Here is a 21,002-nt window from a genome sequence, read left to right as displayed (position 1 = left end):
TTTCAGATTTCATTTTTATGAAATAATTTGTTTCAGCTGTGCACTGAAGAGCGCCTGCAGGAGTTGCTGAATGAAGCGAATTATGCCAGAGCTATTAGCTTGCTTCTGGAATGTCAAAGAGCTGCGTGCACGTACCGCCATTTTAACTGTGTTGCTGCACTCAGTGGAAAGCTACAGGATACTTTAGAAATGGCAGAGGAGCAGCTTGACGGAGCTTTGACAAAAGTAGGTACTTTTGGCTGCACATGTATGTAGTTTGTGTTCGAGGAGGACTGTAATGGTACCTTCACACCGAAAACCAACTCCAGCAAACATGGTTGACATCTGTTTTCATCTCAAAGTTTGACTTGGTTTTCACCTGTTGCCAACGATTGTTTGAAATTGTGAGTTTGAAAAACTAGTTGAGGGAAGTTTTGTCTCAAGTTTGTAGTTTGTGGTCAGTGAGCAAAACCACGGCAGAGTTGGGTGACTGGTGCATGCACATTGCCATTTTTGTGTCTCAGGTACAAACTACTAAAAGGAAAGTCTGAATTACTTAAAACTTAGAAGATTTATTCTGAAAATGAGGTGAAACACAACTTGGCGTAATCACTTGCATCCAGGTCTGTACCCAAAGTTCGTATCCCGTTAATACTATCACAGTAACAGCGTCGTGACTGAGAGGAGACCTGCTTCGTACTCCAGAAGGCCCACTAGATGACTCCGCTTCTGGGCTGCAACAATGCAACTGAATCACGTGAGGCTCCGTCAACTCTAGTGGTATGATTGCTGCATCTCTTGCTACGCTGCTGCCACTGGAGTGTTGGCACATGGTGCTTGAGTAGGCGGTGGCCGTGTTTTACGTGAAGCGACTGCGCTGTATGAACGCATGGCTCAACAGCCATGTTGTCTGCTTTGTTTCTCCCTTGTGTTTATACGGTGGCGACTCTCGAGTGGTCCACAGAAGTAACTAGCTAGTTTTCGTTAGAAACTGAAGTTAGGAAATCTCTGTGGAATTCTTTTGCTTCAATAATTTTATGAATAAATTATTTCAATTTAACAATCTTTTTATTTTATGTTTGAGGTAGGGACATCTGCTATGTTCATTTTGGGTCTTATATTATGGTTTCTTCCTTTCAGAGGGAAATGTTGGCTAGGTGTAGTGTATCTGAGTGAAAGTGCATTTATTTAAAGTGTGTCCAGCAACTTATATTTTTACTGAAATGTTGAAGTATCTGCCAGCTACTATGTTAATATGACCTTAACAGTAACTTTCAGTTCCTTGTCTTCAGATAATGGGGTACTGGGAAGGAGATGAATATGTAGTATGCGCTGATAAGTGCACATATTAATGTGTTAAGAATGTATAAAAGTAAAGTAACAGTACCAGTACTTGCTTTTACAAAATCCTTGAGTATGTTCACAATAACCCAGCACACACTTGGCACAGCTTTACTAATCCTGGCCAGTGATAGTCAATGAGAGTACATGGAACTTGAATAACTGTCACCTGTTGCCAAAAATCGAAGGTTTACAAGAAGTTGTTCTGCTGGTGTTACTGCAGCTCTAAAATTTGTGTTTTTCCACTGAATATGTTGTGCTACTATCCCCTGAGAGTTCTTCGAATTGTGCTCATGTCATTCTGACAAAATTTTGGAAACCTTGCCTGTGTTTAATGTAGAGCTCCTCCAGTACATGAGTTTGTCTTTGTAACAAAAACTTCATGGTCTGGAACATGCACATCTTTTTTGTGTTAATTTTTGTGACAAACAGTTATAACATTATACCAAGAATTATAACACAAAGTGCTAATGTATCTTCAGTCAGAATCAGTTTTCTTTTCTGTAATAAATAAATAAAATCACACCAAATGTGTGTGTGTTTACAGGAGCTTCAAACTGTTGTCAACATTTTGCAACACTTGACAAAAGTTGTAGATTTGTCAAACTCACTAAAGTTGCAAGTTTGCTAAATGTACGACAGTTGTGTGTTTTTATTTATTGGAGTTGGTTTTCAGTGTGAAGGTACCGTAAGATTTCCAGTTTAACTTAACTTGCCATACCTTGTGGCTTTTCTATATTCCAGAAGTTTTTTTTTTATCAGAAAATATGGCCACTTTTATTTGGGGTGATTGAAAAGAAACAGTATGTAGTATCACAAATGTAACAGGCAATTATTGAATCACTTAATATTGTATAAAACATGGAAAATATTCTTTGCCTCCAAATAATTTTAGTTTAATCAAAAGTTTTATTCTATTTGTAGTTTCATTTGCTTCTAGCTAAACTGTGTAAATGAATGCCATTGCAATGTGAATTTGTAAATAAACAGATGCACATGTCCCTGTGTTGTGAAAGGCATTTGAAACGTGCAATGGAAGTAATGCAGCATCTTGTGTGACTTTGAATTATTTCATTGGGATTCTGTTGATAATAGGGACACATTTGGAAGAACTGAGTTGAGGTAATTGAATGGGCGAGATTTTCAGTCTGTTTGTGATGGGCTGTATGTGAAATTTATGCTACAATCTTGAGAAACTGAAGTGAACATAACTGAAATAACATTCTCTCTCTCTCTCTCTCTCTCTCTCTCTCTCTCTCTCTCTCTCTCTCTCTCTCTGTGTGTGTGTGTGTGTGTGTGTGTGTGTGTGTGTGTGTGTGTGTGTGTGTGTGGGGGGGGGGGGGGAGGGGGGGGGGGTCGCTTGCGTGTAATCACTCTGATGTGGGCTATCATTTCTGTAGCCAATTTAAATATGCTTAAATTTCCTGTTGGTGCACAATTCTTTCAAGTCATTCAAGAAAATACAGGAGTCTCCTGGAGAACAGAGTTCCAGTGTACAAAGAAAAATAACAGCAGAAAGGCAATACAGTACAACCCGACTAAAGCAGATGTTGAAAGTGACCACCAGTCATCTCTTGGCACTTTTGTGCCCTGGTTGTCTAGTTTCTGAAGCCAGATCGAAGCTGGACCGCTGTAAGTGCAGCAGTTTCATCCGAAATGTTCTGCTTCAGTTCTTGAAGACTATGAGGGTTGTTGTAATACACCTTAGATGTGAGGGCTTTCCACACAAAATAATCACACACTGACAGATCAGGTGACCTGAATGGCCGGCTAGGGCCATGACCAGACTGACCTCTGCTAACAACTCTGTCAGGCAAGAAGATTGTGCAAATGTACCCCAAGGTTTGGTCCACTATATGGGCAGTTGTTCCATCCTGTTTGTGTATGGTTGTATGCATACATTCACATCCAGTCATATCCATTCGTCTGGGCTGCTTTTATTTGCCCCACCCAGTACAACTGCATAGTTGTATTTGCTTGCCATATTTCTCCACTCTTGATTTTGGAATAGTGGGAGGGGGAAAAGGAGGGGGGGGGGATATCTGGAATAGATGATAAACTGCAGAAAGTTATATTTCTTCATTATTAACTTTTGTATAGTTTCTTATAATCTCCTTAGAACTGTAAAAATTGTTGATACACTAGCTGCAGCAGTGTTTTGGTGGCAGGTTTTATATGTTTTCAAAAACAACTTTGGCACTTTCATTGTTTGTGTAAAGTAAAAAGAAATGATGTATTGCTGATCTGTGAACTATTATGGATGTTCACCCTATGTAGTGTTTTTCAGAGCATTTGTTAATGGAAAAAAGATTTTTGTATCTGCCAACCAAGCTTGTAAAGTTGACAAAACTTCTACATTGGAACTTACACTTTCCTAATGAGAAAATGAAAAAAAGAATATAATAATAATAATAATAATCATAATAATAATAACATAGTAATGAAAAACTGGAAAACCACACTTAATATCCAAACAAATTCAGATAACATCACATCACAGCCAATACAGATTAAGCGTGGAATATACCAAGGAGACTCATTAAGTCCTTTCTGGTTCTGTCTTGCTCTGAACCCACTATCCAACATGCTAAATAATACAAATTATGGATACAATATTACTGGAACATACCCACACAAAATCACACATTTGCTATACATGGATGATCTAAAACTACTGGCAGCAACAAATCAACAACTCAACCAATTACTAAAGATAACAGAAGTATTCAGCAATAATATAAATATGGCTTTTGGAACAGACAAATATAAGAAAAATAGCGTAGTCAAGGGAAAACACACTAAACAAGAAGATTACATATTGGATAACCACAGCGACTGCATAGAAGCGATGGAAAAAACAGATGCCTATAAATATCTAGGATACAGACAAAAAATAGGAATAGATAATACAAATATTAAAGAAGAACTAAAAGAAAAATATAGACAAAGACTAACAAAAATACTGAAAACAGAATTGACAGCGAGAAACAAGACAAAAGCTATAAATACTTATGCTATACCAGTATTGACCTACTCATTTGGAGTAGTGAAATGGAGTGACACAGACCTAGAAGCACTCAATACACTTACACAATCACAATGCCACAAATATAGAATACATCACATACATTCAGCAACAGAAAGATTCACATTAAGCAGAAAGGAAGGTGGAAGGGGATTTATAGATATAAAAAACCTACATTATGGACAGGTAGACAATTTAAGAAAATTCTTTCTAGAACGAGCAGAAACTAGCAAAATACACAAAGCAATCACTCATATAAATACATCAGCTACACCATTGCAATTTCATAACCACTTCTACAACCCTTTAGATCACATAACATCAACAGATACAAAGAAAGTAAATTGGAAAAAGAAAACACTACATGGCAAGCACCCATATCATCTAACACAGCCACACATAGATCAAGACGCATCCAACACATGGCTAAGAAAAGGCAATATATACAGTGAGACGGAAGGATTCATGATTGCAATACAGGATCAAACAATAAACACCAGATATTACAGCAAGCATATTATTAAAGATCCCAATACCACAACAGATAAATGCAGACTTTGCAAACAACAAATAGAAACAGTAGATCACATCACAAGCGGATGTACAATACTAGCAAATACAGAATACCCCAGAAGACATGACAATGTAGCAAAAATAATACATCAACAACTTGCCATAAAACATAAACTAATAAAACAACACGTTCCCACATACAAGTACACACCACAAAATGTACTGGAGAATGATGAATACAAATTATACTGGAACAGAACGATTATAACAGATAAAACACCACCACATAACAAACCTGACATCATACTCACCAATAAAAGGAAGAAATTAACACAACTAATTGAAATATCCATACCCAACACAACAAATATACAGAAGAAAACAGGAGAAAAAATTGAAAAATACATCCAACTGGCTGAGGAAGTCAAGGACATGTGGCATCAGGATAAAGTCGACATTATACCAATTATACTATCAACTACAGGGGTCATACCTCACAATATCCACCAGTACATCAATGCAATACAGCTACATCCAAACATATATATACAACTACAAAAATCTGCAATTATTGATACATGTTCAATGACCCGAAAGTTCCTAAATGCAATATAACATATACCGTACAGTTAAAAGGAAGTCACGCTTGATCAAGGTCCGCGTCACTGTCCATTTTTGACCAGACATAACGTCTGAGAATAGAAAGAAATAATAATAATAAAATAACATTATGGAAAGACTCCGATATTACGTAGGGTCTGCAATGTTGTGGGCAGGAATTATATTGATTACATGAACACCTCTTCATGAAATTGTATGGGTGAATCTGCAAGATTTAACTGCTGTCAGGTATCTTGATGAGATCTTGGGACCTCATGTGCAGTTGTTGTGAGGTGCTGGGGCCCGGACTTCATATTGATGGACGATAATGATCGACCCCATAGAGCAAGAGCAGTTGATGTTTTCTTGGAAACGGAAGATATTGAATGCACGGTGTGGCCTGCTCGCTCTCCCGATTTGAATCCCATAGGGCATGTCTGTGGTGCACCAGGGAAACAGGTTGCATCATCTAAGCATCCACCAACCACTCTGCAAGACTTGTGGACAGCTCTCCAGGAAGAATAAGTGTTATTGCCTCAACATGAGACTGATGATATCATTCATAGCATACCCTGTCATTGTCACGCCTGTCTTGCTGCCAGAGGTGGTCACACCCCATACTGAGCACATTAACCAGTTGCAGAATGTGTGTGCAAATCCATTAAGCTGGAAAAAATGAAGAACATTTTCGTCTACTGTTATGCGTATTGCAGTTGTTTACATTCTGTATTCTGTACATTGTTTGTCCTTTTCTGTCACTTGTGTATACTGTTTTGTTTCAAAATTTACACAACTTAGCAATATTTCCATTAGTTGCTTTAATTTTGGACACCAGTGTAAGAATGATGTAAAATGATTATATGGTTAAGTACAATCTTTTGTTAAAATAAATATTATCATTGTATGGAATGAAGGACATGGAAACAGTATTTTTTTCTCTCTTCACAGGTATGTGCAAAATTTCAGCCAGAATTTTATAACAACGTAATGACAGCGTATCAGTTACTAGGAAAAACACAGATGGCAATGGATCAGTTACACATGCACTTCTATTCTGCTATTCACAATAAAGCTGTGGAAGTTATACGTGAGTGTGTGGACAACACTGAAAGTCTTGTAACTGGAGGTGCTTCAAGCTCTCTAAAGCCCTTTCGTCTATTGTGTCAGGTATTATACTTTCATTATCCTCAGAACATTGTAAAGAAAAATAAATCTGCTTAAGAAATGTGTAATCTCTCTCTCTCTCTCTCTCTCTCTCTCTCTCTCTCTCTCTCATGGTGTACTGCCACCTTGGCTGCTTGAAACACCCTAAAGACTGATGCATATAAATTCTTATCATTGGTTGCTATGATTTTATACCATTCCTCACAGAGTGTTCCATTCCTTAAATAAGCCTGCAGTCATTATGAACTTTTGCGAATAATACCATCTAGCTCACTTAATATATTGTTTATAATACTACATTAATGACTCGTTTTGGCTACTGCCATCAACAGTTTCAGAATTTGGAACATGTGAAATAAAGTTCATTGTCAATAGCAATAAACCAGATGCCAAAGTGAGGCAATAGTTGTATTGCAAGTGTCACTGGACTTTGTTCAAAGTTATGGATCTGATCATGGCAGTAGCTAAAACATGTCACTAATTTAAAGAAAAAAAAATTATATAGGATGTCCCAGGAGGAATTGCTAATATTGAGGGATATGGCAGGAACAAACATCCAAAGGAAAAAAGTCTAGTAAGCATAGGCTCTAAAGTGCATTTCTTAAGAGCTATGGACACTTTTTCATCCTCAGTACTGTGAAACAAATCTCTGCTACTGCAAGCTCTTTGCATTCCATGTTTTGGAGGGAGGTAGGATAGTCCAAAACAAGAAAAAAATTATCTGTTAAACATGGGCTCTTAAATGCGTACCTTGAGAGCTGTGGGCACTTCTTCAGTAGAAAAGATCTGTTTCAGAGTAGCCAAGATGAAGTAGTGCGCATAGCTCTTAACGTATGCATTTTAAGCCCATGTTTACTAGAATTTTTTGCTTAAAATGATTGTTCCTGTCATAACCCTGAATACTGACATCCTGTGTGTAATAAGTGATCTAGATGGTATTCACAGTAGTGGAGCAAAGCTTTTAAAATTCTGTGTATTGGTGAAACTTTAAACAAAATTGATAAGATGAAGATCTTAGTGAATTGCATAATGTCTGGCTCACCCTTTTTTAGTTAAGCGGTAAGCGAGCCTTATGTATCTGCAGTATCGTCTTAATATCTTCTTCATTGAGTTCTGTCTTTCATTTAAGCAACATTTTTTAAGAGCTGGTGTAGAATAAATTTTTTGTGTGTAGGTCTGTATGCACTTATGTATTTTTAGAAAAAATATTGAATTTTTTGTTTTAGTACAGAATTTTTAAACCTGTCTGTTGTTATAAGTACATTTGTCTCGTCAGATTTTGGCATGAGTGCAAAAAACCTCAATGTTGTTCTCCAGTGTTACATATTTGCAGTACTTTTCCTTTCAGTGTGACCATATGTGCTGCTGAAAACTAGTTAATGATCCCCAAATTTGTATGAAGCTTGTCTGATAGTTAAGGAACAGTGTAAAATTAGACTCTTCAGATACGCTGCATATTTCCAGTTGTCTGTAGTCAAAGTATTGTTCTTCTTGCACAGTTAAAGTCTGTTCTTCGCATTCATCTAACTTGCAAGAAGTTGAGAAACAGCGGCATTACCATAAATCTGTCATTTGTAAAATATGCATTTGTTGTCATATTGTCAAAATGGATACATTTCTGCAGAGACTTTGTGAGTTTTATTTTTATTATTACTATGCCTGAAACTAGGGCGGACTGTTGGAGTAGTGACCTTTCAACCAAATGGCAGACAATCTTGCAGTGAGGCAAGGGAATCCCAGAATCTCAGTTGTGAATATTTGGGGGGGGGGGGGGGGGGAGATTTGTAGTTCCAGTATTTGCTTTACAATGAAGGGAAACTTCCCGACAACCTTGGTGAGAACTGAAACTTCTGCAGTAGTAATATTATTGTGAGAGAAATTCCACCTGGCTGAACATTGGAGAACAGAAACCTTAAATAACCTCCTTTATAAATATCTATATTTTTTCTTATAGTAATAGCTACAATTTTTCCTCATGACCCCTGTATACTGTCATTGCACTAGATCTGTATAACACTATTGGATTTGTGACTATTGTCACTGGTAAAACTGCCTTCAGATGACTTGATGACTGTTCAACACAACAGCAATAGTGATTGGTATTTTTATGGCTTAGAACATTCCCAGAGATGTCATAATACCATTCTTATCTATCCCTTTAGGTACTATTTGATGTTTACTATTAAAAACAGTCTTGATCACGATTTATATTTATTAAGTTGACCGGTTTCGACCACTGCTGTGGTCATCTTCAGAACTACAAGTAGCATACAAAGCTTTAATTAGAGGGCTACATACATTAAAGAAAATACATAAAGTTATAAAGCGATGAATTTTATGTTGGGAGGCCATGCAGTGCTGTTTTTCTTCCGTTGGATGGAGATTTTAAGCTGGATGGTCTTCATGGTGCTATATGGAAGGAATAGGATAAGTGCTGGGGCACAGAGTTTCACCCTCTCATTTCCTTTTATTTGATACTCATTCTTAACACACATACATACATACAGTACGGCACGAACACTTGTTCAGTAATGTGCATGATGGAGATAAATGTTTGGAACGCCATCATAAGTTGCAAGCAAACCATGTACATGAGAATCATACCCAGAATTGGAATTCAGTATTGCAGCAGTATCCCTTGCACTTGCTGCTCAGTATTGGATTGTCTTTGACATTTGATTATACTTACAGAACAAAGTTTAGATTGTAGATCATCACAGAAATATATATTAAAAACTGAAATGAAGATACACAGACAAAAGAAAGTGAAGGAACCAGAATAGGAGGGAAAACTAAATAAAATTTCATTCATGGATTACAAAATTGATTCAAATTTTCATGTCCACCGAGCAGTCTGGATGCTGAATGACATGGATACTGAGGGAAGTTCTTTCAATTAGGTAATGTGGTTATGGTTAATTGAATGTTTTGAGGATTTGTGGAACTCAGTCAGGAAGTATAAGCTAATGGAGGCAAAACATGAACAACAGCAGTCTTCACTTCCTGTCTGAGCAAAATAAAGGGATGAAGGTACATTGGTTCTATCTGTACTAACTGTGAAGTTCCCTTGGTGGAAGATATACAGCTAAGTATTAACACAAGCAGAGCCAGAGCAAATTATCTTTTACTCTCTAACTGAACTCAATGCCTCCGCCTTTATACTGTGTGGTAGGTATTGTCACCTATTCCACATTGGCGCTTCTGGCCAGCATCCAGCAAGGCCTTGGATGGCCAGTTATGGTTTACTTTAACACCGCCATCACCCTGCCATGGCAAGTGGCTTTTTCATGAATTCACATTGACATCTGACTGAAACTTCAGCCAACACACTTCCTGAAGAGTTTTCCGTGTGTTCTCAAGCAAAATCATTCATTCTGGATTCTACTCACTGTCTTTTAGGTGTTGTATTTCTTATGTTGTGACACCCTGGGAAAAATTTTTAATGCCGTCCTAAGCGACTATAAACTTTTACAAAAATTTTATGTGGTAATTTGAAAGAAATACATAATTGCAATGCAATGGTACAATGATAAGCAAAAGGAATACATAATTATAAATAATATGCATGTGGGCACAAACAGGTGCAAACGCACGTACCCAAGTGCGCTCACATGCCTCTGCCCTACATGGTGCTGGCTGGACACACAATGTAGGGATTGCAGTTCGGCAGGTGGACTGACTGGGTGGGGGTTGCCCGATGAGGTGGTTAGAAAGGGAGGGAGGCTGGAGGCAGGATTTGGAGTGAGTAATTAGTGGCTTGGAGGGAAGAAGCCAATTTGCTGCCTAGGAATGCGGGAAGGAGAGGTGGCACGTGCATGGGCAAGGCATGTTATTTATGAATGCTTGAGGTGCTGGGGAGCAGCACACTATGAAGGTGTGGAGATGTGGATTGGGAGGGGGTGATAGGACAGAGGAAGTGGAAACAGTTGGGTGGAGTGTGTGGGAGCAGTGGGTGAAAGGAGATCGATGGCAGGAGTGTTATGGGAGCGAAGGATCTGTTGCAAGGATTGACTCTCATCAGTGTAGTTCAGAAAATCTGGTGCTGGAGGGAAGGATCCAGATGGCCCAGACTGTGAAGCAGCCATTGAAATCGATCATGTTGCCCTCAGGTACATACCGAGCGAGGTGGCACAGTGGTTAGACACTGGACTCGCATTCAGGAGGACGACGGTTCAATCCCGCGTCCGGCCATCCTGATTTAGGTTTTCCGTGATTTCCCTAAATCACTCCAGGCAAATGCTGGGATGGTTCCTCTGAAAGGGCACGGCCGACTTCCTTCCCCATCCTTCCCTAATCCGATGAGATCGATGACCACGCTGTCTGGTCTCTGGTCTCCTTCCCCCCCCCCCCCCCCCCGCCCCCCCCCCCCAAAAAAAAAAAAACTCAGGTGCATGTTGTGCCACTGGATGATCAATTCCTGTTCTTTGCCACAGTATGGCAGTTGCCATTCATTCTGGTGGACAGCTTGATGGTTGACCTAACAGTGTAAAAAGATATGCAGTGATTGCAACAGAGATGGTATGTAATACGGCTGCTTGCATGAGTGGCTGTGCCTCTGATGGGGAGGATAAGCCTGTGACAAGACTGGAGTAAGAAGTGCTGGGTGAGTGGATTGGGCAGGTCTTGCACCTGGGTCTTCCATTGGGATATGATCCCTGTGAAAAGGGGTTCAGAGTGGGAGTGGCATAGGGATGGCCTAGGATGTTGCATAGGTTGAGTGGGCGACAGAATACCATTGTAGAAGAGAGGGAAAGGATCTATGGTAGGTTGACCCTCATTTCATGGCATGATGATCGATAATCAGAGCCCTGGTAAAGGATATTGTTCAGTTGTTCCATTCCAGTATTGGCTGACAGGGAAGGGGGGGGGGGGGCTCATTTGCAGGTGATTATTGATTATTTGGGGTGGTGGTAGGATTAGGGGCGTGTGAGGATATGGCTTGGGAAATCTGTTGCTGGCCCAGGTATGGGGGCTAATGTCTGTCTGTGAAGGCCTTTGAGAGACCTTCAGCTTACTGGGCAAGGGCATTCTCATCACTGCAGAAACATTGGCCATGGGTGGCTAGACTGTATGGGAGGGATTTTTTGATATGGAAGGAATGACAGCTGTCAAAATGCAGATACTGTTAGTGGTTAGTGGATTTAATATGGAGAGTGGTGTGGATGGAGTCATCAGAAAGTTTGAGGTCAACAAATGACCTAACAATAAAATGCCCTTTTTTGGTCCCACCTCTTCTTTAACAACTTTTCAGATTCTACCAGTCACTGTTCCTCACAAAACTGGTACTGCAGGAAGACATTTCCATGACATAGGCATCCCAGAACACCCTCTGCTCCTTCTACAGTCCTAACTACATACACTACATTTCCAGAATTGGAACTCCTGCAGTCCAACACCTGGAAAAGCATTCCTCATACCACCTCCATAAATTGTCCAGCCTGTTGGCACCATACTCCTGCCCCGGAGCACCATTACCCATCAACATGTGTCCTACCAACAGTGAACACCTTTGTTAACCCGTCATGGCAACCAGAACCTGCTTAGCTGACCTTGTCAATTTGCCAGATTCTCTGAAACTCCCGCTTAACACTCTACGAAATTGAGGACCCAAACAAACACGAAACACTGTTGTTAACCTGTCCACCAAAAACCTCAGTCCCACATAAGTTTTAGTCATATCCAAAGGCTGAACCTTCAGGCCCACAACCAAGTTTAGCCATGTTGGACTTGTAGAGGACATGCTTTCCTTCTCCGGATCTCAGCTGTGAAAAACCATTTTTCCCCACCAATCCCTCCGACCAAAGACTTACTAACCCAAACATTTAACCTTGCCTCTCCCGTTTCGTACCACCATCCAGCTGTGACAACTCTAACCCACACGCCTCATAGCTTACCACCCCTACTCACCTTCCAGGAATTCCTTACTTCCAACTTTACCTCACCATCTGTCCCCAGGTCCTTTTGTAAGAACTAATGTTTCAACAGAAGAAAGGTCAGCCATACAAACCTCAAAACAGATCCGAAACTTATCATATTCCCGGCAGACAAAGAATCCACCACTGTCGTGATGAATAGCGGTGACTACCTGACGGAAGGCTTCCACAAACTCTGACTCCTCCACCTACAAACTCTGCTATAGTGATTCCATGCCAGAAGTCCAACACAACCTCCAGTCCCTACTGCAATCCTTGAGACCATCCCAGAATGTCTCTCTTTGGTCCATCTCCCTCCTCACCACAATGACAGCCCACACACCTGTCTTCTACATGCTCCCAAAAACCCATAAATCCAACAGTCCTGGACACCCATTATAGTTTGTTACTGTGCACCTACTGAAAGAATTTCTGCTCTTGTTGACCAATGTGTGCAACTAATTGCCTGAAACTTAGCCTCTCACAGCAAAGAAACTAACCACTTCCTTCACCGACTCTCCACCATTCCCACCCCTTTACCTTCTGGATCTGTACTAGTTACTTTTGATGCCACCTCCCTTTACACCAACATCCCACAAACCCATGACCTTGCCACTGTCAAACACTACCTTTTCCAACATCCTTCAGGTGCCAAACCGACTGCCTCATTCGTCATATACCTTACAGACTATATACTGACAAATTACTACTACTCCTTAGGGGGCAAAGTTTATAAACAAATCTTCAGCACAGCCTTGGGCACCTGCATGGCACCCTCCTAAGCCAGCCTTTTTGTGGCCCGTCTAGAGAAAACCTTTCTGACCTCCCGAAACCCCAAACCCCTTGTCTGTTTCGGGTTCATTGATATCATCATGATCTGGACATGGGGCCAAGTCACCGTATCCTCATTTCTCCAGCACCTCAACACCTTTTGTCCCATCTGCTTCATCTGGTTCTCCTCAACCCAATGTGTCACTTTTCTGGACATTGACCCACTCGTCTCTGATGGCGCCAACCACACCTCTGTCTGTATGAAACTTGCTAATGACCAACAGTACATGTATTCTGACAGCTGCCGTCCCTTCCATACCAAAAAATCCCTCCCATACAGCCTAGCCACTCGTGGATGATGTGTCTGCAGTGATGAGAACTCACTTGCCAAGTATGCCGAAGGGCTCACAAAAGCCATCACAGACAGGAACTACCCACCAAACCTAGTCCCCACACAGGTTTCTCATGTCAGGTCCTCACACATCTCCAATCTTCCCATCTCCACTAAGAATCTGCTACAGAGGAGTGCTCCCGTTGTCACACAATACCACCATGGACTGGAACAACTGAACTATATCCTTCACCAGGGCTGTGATTATCTATCATCATGCCCTGAAATGAGGGACATCCTACCCAAGAACCTTCCGACACACAACATCCTAGTCCATCCCTGTGCCACTTCCTCTCTGAAACGCTTGCAACAGAAATCAAATCACTGTGGAAGACCTGGTGCAAGACCTGCGCAATCCACTCACTCAGTACTTCTTACTTCAGTTTTGCCACAGGCTTATCGTACCCCATTAGGGGCAGGGCCACTTGCGCAAACAGCCTTGTCGTATACCAACTCTACTGCAATCACCGCACAGCTTATTATATTGGTACATCAACCAACCAGCTGTCCACCAGAATGAATGCCCACTGCCAAACTCCGGCCAAGAACAAATTTGACCATTCAGTGGCATAACATGCAACCTGAGTACAACACGATCGATGTCAACAGCTGCTTCACTACCCTAGCCATCTGGATCCTTCCCCCACCACCACCTTTTCTGAAGTATGCAGATAGGAGTTATCCTTGAAACACATCATTTGCTCCTGTAACCCTCCTGGCCTCAATCTCTGTTAACACATTGTCCCTACACCCTCCACCCAACTGTTTCCACTTCCTCTGTCGTATCAACCCCTCCCAGTTAATGTCTCCATGCCACCTTCATAGTATGCTGCTCCCCTCTGCCTTCTACATCTGTGCATCACATGCTTAGCCTGTCCACATGCCACCCCCAGTCCCCCTTCCTCTTACATTCCTAGGTAGCAGACTGGCTTCCTTCCTCAAAGCCACTACCTACTCACCCTCAATCCCTCTTCCTGCCTCCTGCCTCTATCCCCTTCCACCCACCCCACCCAACACAACCCCGATCCAGTCAGTCCACCTGCTGAACTGCAATCCTTGCATTCTTGCATTGTGCATCCAGCCAGTACCACATAAGGGCACAGGCATGTCATCAACTAGCAGTAGCTCCTTTTTTTTTGGGGGGGGGGGGGGGGGCGGCAAAACACCTAAACAAATGCCATGTTCCATCCACTTCCGACAGCAACAGTAGTGTCCAATACAGTTGATAACCAGTGTCTGGTGTAAGGGCAATTGGAAACCTCTTGTCCTCGATGTCATCCTTGATCCATTCTAAAAACTCCACTGTCTGTATTGGACTGACCAGATATGGTTTTAGAATACTACTATTGTTGATATTAAAATGTCATAGTCCCACTCCAGTTCACTGAAGATACCCATAAGCTGTATTAGCCATTTGTTGACAGTGATCAGAATTACAGCTATCTGCAACTGTCTTTCGGTGCTGCTTTCTAATCTATTGTGTTTTAGATCAACTGTTTCATTCCCTACTTCTTAATATCTTCATTTTTCGCTATGAAGCATACCATTCTATTAGAGCTAGTAGTTACGGTCATTCAGGGTGTACAACTGTGAAATCCAAGAAGAACCCAGGAATTTTTTCATCTGTGAGAAACCTTGAAAGTATTTTGGATTCCAGGAATATTTTTTATTTTAGTTTTCAGTTAAATTTTTGTAATTTTGATTGGTAAGAACTGATGCTCTAACAAAGAATTTTACTTCAGCCCAATACTGCAGAATAATACTGCAACAATAAAACATAAACAAATCCACAACACCAAAATTATACTTTAGTTGGAAAGGAAATGCACCATTTACAACAAAAAAAAAAAGCAATGCACACACAAGCATCTGCTGATAGCAAAATGTATCAAAGGCTTTAGTGTGAAGACTATGCAATGCTTTCTAACAACAAGCTGCTTTCGATGAGCGTGACATCACAAATTTGTGCATATGTAACAGGTCGTGGAAAAATATTGTGAATATTGGTTTGAGAAGCATGAATTTCAAAGTAAATTTCCTTTTGCATAAGATGAATTATATTGTGTGTCAAAATGTGCAATGAATTTCTTAAATCACAGAGCATTTGACTCTCATTCAAAACATGACACTTTGAGGACCAGCCACTCAGAAAAATTTCAGTCCCAGAAGACCAGCCATTTATGCCATTATTTAAAATTTTATTGGCACATTTGTGTTTGATATATCTTGAAGGGGCACACATTATAAAAGAAAAAGCTTAATGGTTAGTTTCTCATATTTATTCAGTTTCTTTAATAGATTGCAAATTATGCAATAATGATAGCATAAAGTATATTCGTCTTTCTATGGAAAAGTTGAAGTGCTTGATGGAATGTGTATTCATCCAGTTAACACCCACAAAATGTTCGGTTGACAGCAGTGAAATGTGTACTCATGCTTGTCACAAATATTCAGCTGCTGCAATATAAGCTGTGCTTTTAGGTTCCTGCATAACCACACCCTCAGAAAAAACAGCAAAAATTTTTTGATACCAGTGTTATAAGTGAAAGCTTAGCTTTTCTTGTAGCTATGCTCTGTGTCTTAATTTAAACCATTAACTTTTCACATTTGTGTGTTTGTGCTCGTTAACAGTGATGTCACTGTTGGTTGACTAAAAGTGTCCTGTGCTCCAAAATCTGCCGTCATTGCCTGGTGAGATCATGTGATGTGAGCTACAATTGGCTGACAAAAGCATATCTGCAATGCAAACTTGATTTCAGAACTTTGGAAGCTGCCATGCTGTATTTGGTGGAATTCATATTTATACTTTAGTAATATGAAAATATGCAGTGTACATTTCGTCACAGATCAAAGATCTTTCCAAAACAGTTGCTTTTTTGCTGTGTCTCGTGTCCTAAGTTGCCGGGAAGTTCTATGCTGGTGTATAAAACCTTTACCATTCAAGGGATTGGTAAGTTTTACAAATCTGATGGAAAGTGTATTGTCACTTAACACAGGAAAAACATACTTTCACCCAGGATATAATGTATTTTCACCAGGCAAAAGTGTATTTTTAAGTGAGAAATCCAGGATGTTTTTTCCTACTTGTATACACCCTGTTGTTTTAACTGTTGTCACTAGCTGCTTCAGAAGTCTGAGTAGCTGTTTCTGTTCCCCTTCTAATAGATCTATTTTTGTCTTGAAATATGTGATGTCATCTTCATCTAGCATTCTGAACAAGATCTTAATGTCTTTGCCCCCAAAATTTAAGTTTTCTCTCCTCTGGACACGGGATTCATGTTGTACCAATTGTCCAATTAGATGCCCTTTTTCTATCTATCCTACATGCCAATATAACACATGTTCTGCACTTTTACATACTGCTGCACTTGTTCATCTGTGCCGGTTATCTTTTACAGAATTTGAGTGCTCACCTCTCGAGAACTTCCATGCTTTCAGATTTCTCCTTCAACTCTAGAAAATTGAAATAAGTCACTGTTCTCCAAATGGCACTGTAAATTTTCAATTTTCCATGACAGTATGGGCATTTTGTTATCTGTATGTGTGATTGGTGTCCCATGTGCTCAACTCCAACTAGCAGGAGAGTAATGCTGATGATGCAATATGACACGTATGTTATTAGAAAAATTCCATCAGTCTGTTGGTATGAGTCATAAAATCCATCCACTTCTTTTCAGGCAGATTACAATGATGTCAGGGCCCTTAATTCATACTACTGTGTATGGACCTCACCATTGTGTATCTTATTTATGCCATCTGCCTCATTGTATGCTGCATTATCCTCTTTGTATCAGTGCACACTTCGCTGCAGAGTGAAAATCTCATTCTGGAAACATCCCCCAGGCTGTGGCAAAGCCATGTCTCTGCAATATCCTTTCTTTCAGGGGTGCTAGTTCTGCAAGGTTCGCAGGAGAGCTTCTGTAAAATTTGGAAGGTAGGAGACGAGGTACTGGCAGAAGTAAAGCTGTGAGGACGGGGCGTGAGTCATGCTTGGGTAGCTCAGTTGGTAGAGCACTTGCCCGTGAAAGGCAAAGGTCCCGAGTTCGAGTCTCGGTCCGGCACACAGTTTTAATCTGCCAGGAAGTTTCAACATTTTCCTCCTTATTTTGAATTGCATAAGATTATTGTGAGAAATATCTGCTGTTGATGGATGGATTAGATCATTTCTGATGCAGATGTGAAGTGACTGGATCAGTTAGCTGTGAACTTGCCTAAAACAGCATTTGCCATGCTAATTACCAGAGAAGAGTGGGCATGTGATTAAATTCATGGCCCATGTTACAGATTCTAGCTTCACAATATGGCAGTCATAAACTTAATGACATCCCATAATATGTTGTCTGAGTTTGGTTTCATTTGTCCCAATTGCAAGCCTGACTCCTTAAGTGGGTATTGGCAATGTGTGGATGAGCATTGTCCCATTGAAAAATGGCAACATGATACAGGCACACGAGAGGCAACACATGAGGATGACTGATGCCTGTGATGTGTCATTTTGCCAACAAAGTTCCCTTAATGAATACCAGCCATGGCACAAAGTCATACTTGATGGCTCCTCACTCCATGACCCAAGGAGTAACACTGCTGAGCCTTCCAAAACATTGGGAGAATCAGACCTCTTCTCACATCCCCATTATACTCGCCAGTGATGGTCATCTGGGGTAGTGCAGAACCACAGTCATTGCTGAACACAATGATGCCATTCATCAGCAGTCTAGGCTTCCCAGTCACGGCACCACTCCAGATGCAGCTGTGTGTTGTGATTTTAATGGCAGCCCACGCATGGAACTGTAATTCCCTATGCTGGTTGCTGCTAGTCTGTGACCAATAATATAGGATGATGCAGAATGTTACAGGGAGTCCATAATTTGCAGGAGCAGATGTGAAGGGATTGTGCTGTGTTTTGCGCACATATGGCGATCCTCCCTTGTCTTGGTGAGACGTGGTCAACCAGAGCGTTGATGACAAGTGTGCTTCACCACATGTTCCCAAACAGTTCATCATCAGAGCAGTGTCACATCCAAATGCCCCACAAATCTTGGATATAACACGATTTGAGCAGCAAGCCAAATGGATGTCTGCAATGACACTCCTTTCATGCTTTGTCAGGTGCTGATAATGCTGCTCACATGTGTATATGACATCTCCGTGTCCTTCATAGTGATTACAAATCATTTGATGCTGTTCAATGCCCCGTTTACACATACCCTATAAGGCCCAATAACAACACTAAATATGCACAACATGCATGACCTCTGGTGGCCATTCTACGTGCCACAGAGACTTGCAACTCTTAATCATTTACATATAAGCTGGTATTGTATATGTGTACGATATTACATTGTCATCTGACCATGTATTCTGGGTGCTTCTTTTTCATGTCGGGCAGTGTATATTATTCTGAATATCCAGTTTGGGTTTCTGCAAACAAGAACATTGTAAATCCAGGAAACATAGAATATCGCTAGATAAGGCCACTACATTTACAGGAATCTTCTGTACCTCACAAAATCCTGCAGCATAGTAAACATGGTAGTACTTTATATGGTGAGACAATTACAGTGTGAAAGAAGTAGTGTGTGTTTCATTGTAGAGTGCAAAATATATTTAAAGTTATGTTGTGGTAGTTATAGTAATTTTTTTTTATTAGTAAACGGTTCTGTTTGGTTTAAATCTTGAATGTTTCTTGTTTACTTAATTATAATGGTTTGTAAATTGTGTGCTGTGATACAGATAAATAAAATTTTCATTATGTTCTGGAGCTTTATGATAAGCACTTACATTTATTGCCTCAACTTTCCAATGCAATTGTCGTAATATCATAAACTTTAAATGAACATGCCACAGCATACATGACCTGTAAGCATTTTTCATTAAGAGCTCTTCTTAAAACTACTGGTGTAACATGTCACATGATCAGAAACCCACCATTTATATGTCTTTTTTAATGGCACTTGTTTCACTGAAGCCTGCAGGATGCTGATAACAAATGCTGAATATCACAAAAAGGGGTACAGTTATATCCACAGTAAATGTGTCTTAGAAAAATTGCTTTAGTTTATTTGAACAAATTGGTTTCTTTTATTTTCTCTATACATGGAAGTGCTTGTTATTGCAACAGTAAGGTACTAAACTCGCAAAATTAATACAGAAGGGAAAGAAAAGTAATTGTTCATTAAAGAAGTTGGTACATCTGTAGGGCCTTGTCTTTAATTACTTAAAAACGAGGCACGTTAGACTGTTGAGTGTTGTGAAACCAACTTCCTCACGTACTCATCATGAAATGAAATGAGTTCAAGAACATGATAGGACACACATTTTTTAAAGTTGTTTTAGCAGCTAATTGTACCAAAACAAATAATATTTCCAAATATTATCAGTATTTTAATATTGCAAGTTAGTATGTTCAGCTCCACTACTAGAAAAAAAAATGCTAAAATTTTAAAATGAAGATGGAAGTTAGAGAGAGAGAGAGAGAGAGAGAGAGAGAGAGAGAGAGAGATGTGGGAGGTTCAGGTGGTGGTGGTGGTGGGGGGGGGGGGGGGGAGGGGGAGGAGGAAGTGATGATTTCAATTTTCTTGCACCTTTTTAAAATTTATAATTATACAATTGTACTTGATGATGATGATGATGATGATGATGCTATTTCCATATTGAATAATGTTTTTGGCCTTGTGCTTTAATTTAATTGATGTGTTGTTGGTAAATGGAAAATTTAATTAATTTTGTGAGTGCTGCCTCAAATAACTGTTGACTTTTTTTGAATACAATTTATCAGTTTGTGTACAAGGCTTTTCTCAGCACGTGTGAAAATTTTTCTGTATTTTGTAATCTGCGAATACTTCATCTGAGCTGTATTTTCAAATTATTTTGTAACCCATTTTTTTCATTTTGTTGGTACCCATGATGAATTTAACATTACTTTTTAGCAGATGAAGTAGGATTACAGATAGTAATATTGTACATAATTAAATATCAAATGCTGCCACATTCTACATTCTCATTATGTAAAGATGATTGACTAGGGACTACAAAGTAGCTGTAATGTAAGCTTTCTGATTTTCCAGAATGTTGTGCCTGAAAAATTTATAGATTGTCTACTCAACTTATGCAAATCTTTGTGGGAAGTTATCTTGAATTACAACCAAATGCGGATGTGGCACAAACAGAATGCATGTCAGCAGCTGCACAAAGGTCAGAATCTTTGACTTATATATGGGCAGTGCACATTGATTTATATAAGAGGAAAATGCAATTAAATATTTTTTAGAATGAAATATGTAATTTATTGTAAGGCAGCTATTGC

The 21,002-nt window shown here is 39.9% G+C and overlaps 1 protein-coding gene and 1 non-coding gene across 5 annotated transcripts in view; both read left to right on the top strand.

The window, feature by feature from the left end:
* The window catches only part of LOC126184795 (syndetin), a 169,720-nt gene that overhangs the window by 26,644 nt on the left and 122,074 nt on the right, over positions 1 to 21,002 (top strand). For all 4 annotated transcript variants that reach the window (XM_049927374.1, XM_049927375.1, XM_049927377.1 and 1 more), the window contains 3 exons: positions 37 to 225; positions 6,407 to 6,625; positions 20,764 to 20,890. In XM_049927374.1, coding sequence (XP_049783331.1) covers positions 37 to 225; positions 6,407 to 6,625; positions 20,764 to 20,890 — 535 coding nt within the window. The remainder of the gene's footprint in view (positions 1 to 36; positions 226 to 6,406; positions 6,626 to 20,763; positions 20,891 to 21,002) is intronic.
* On the top strand, positions 17,684 to 17,758 carry Trnas-uga (transfer RNA serine (anticodon UGA)). The gene has a single exon. It is a non-coding gene; the product is annotated as a tRNA-Ser (tRNA).

The sequence above is a fragment of the Schistocerca cancellata genome, chromosome 4 (assembly GCF_023864275.1).
Source record: "Schistocerca cancellata isolate TAMUIC-IGC-003103 chromosome 4, iqSchCanc2.1, whole genome shotgun sequence".
NCBI lineage: Eukaryota > Metazoa > Arthropoda > Insecta > Orthoptera > Acrididae > Schistocerca > Schistocerca cancellata.
Note: the sequence above shows the minus strand (reverse complement) of the source record. Positions and strands in the feature narration are given on the sequence as shown.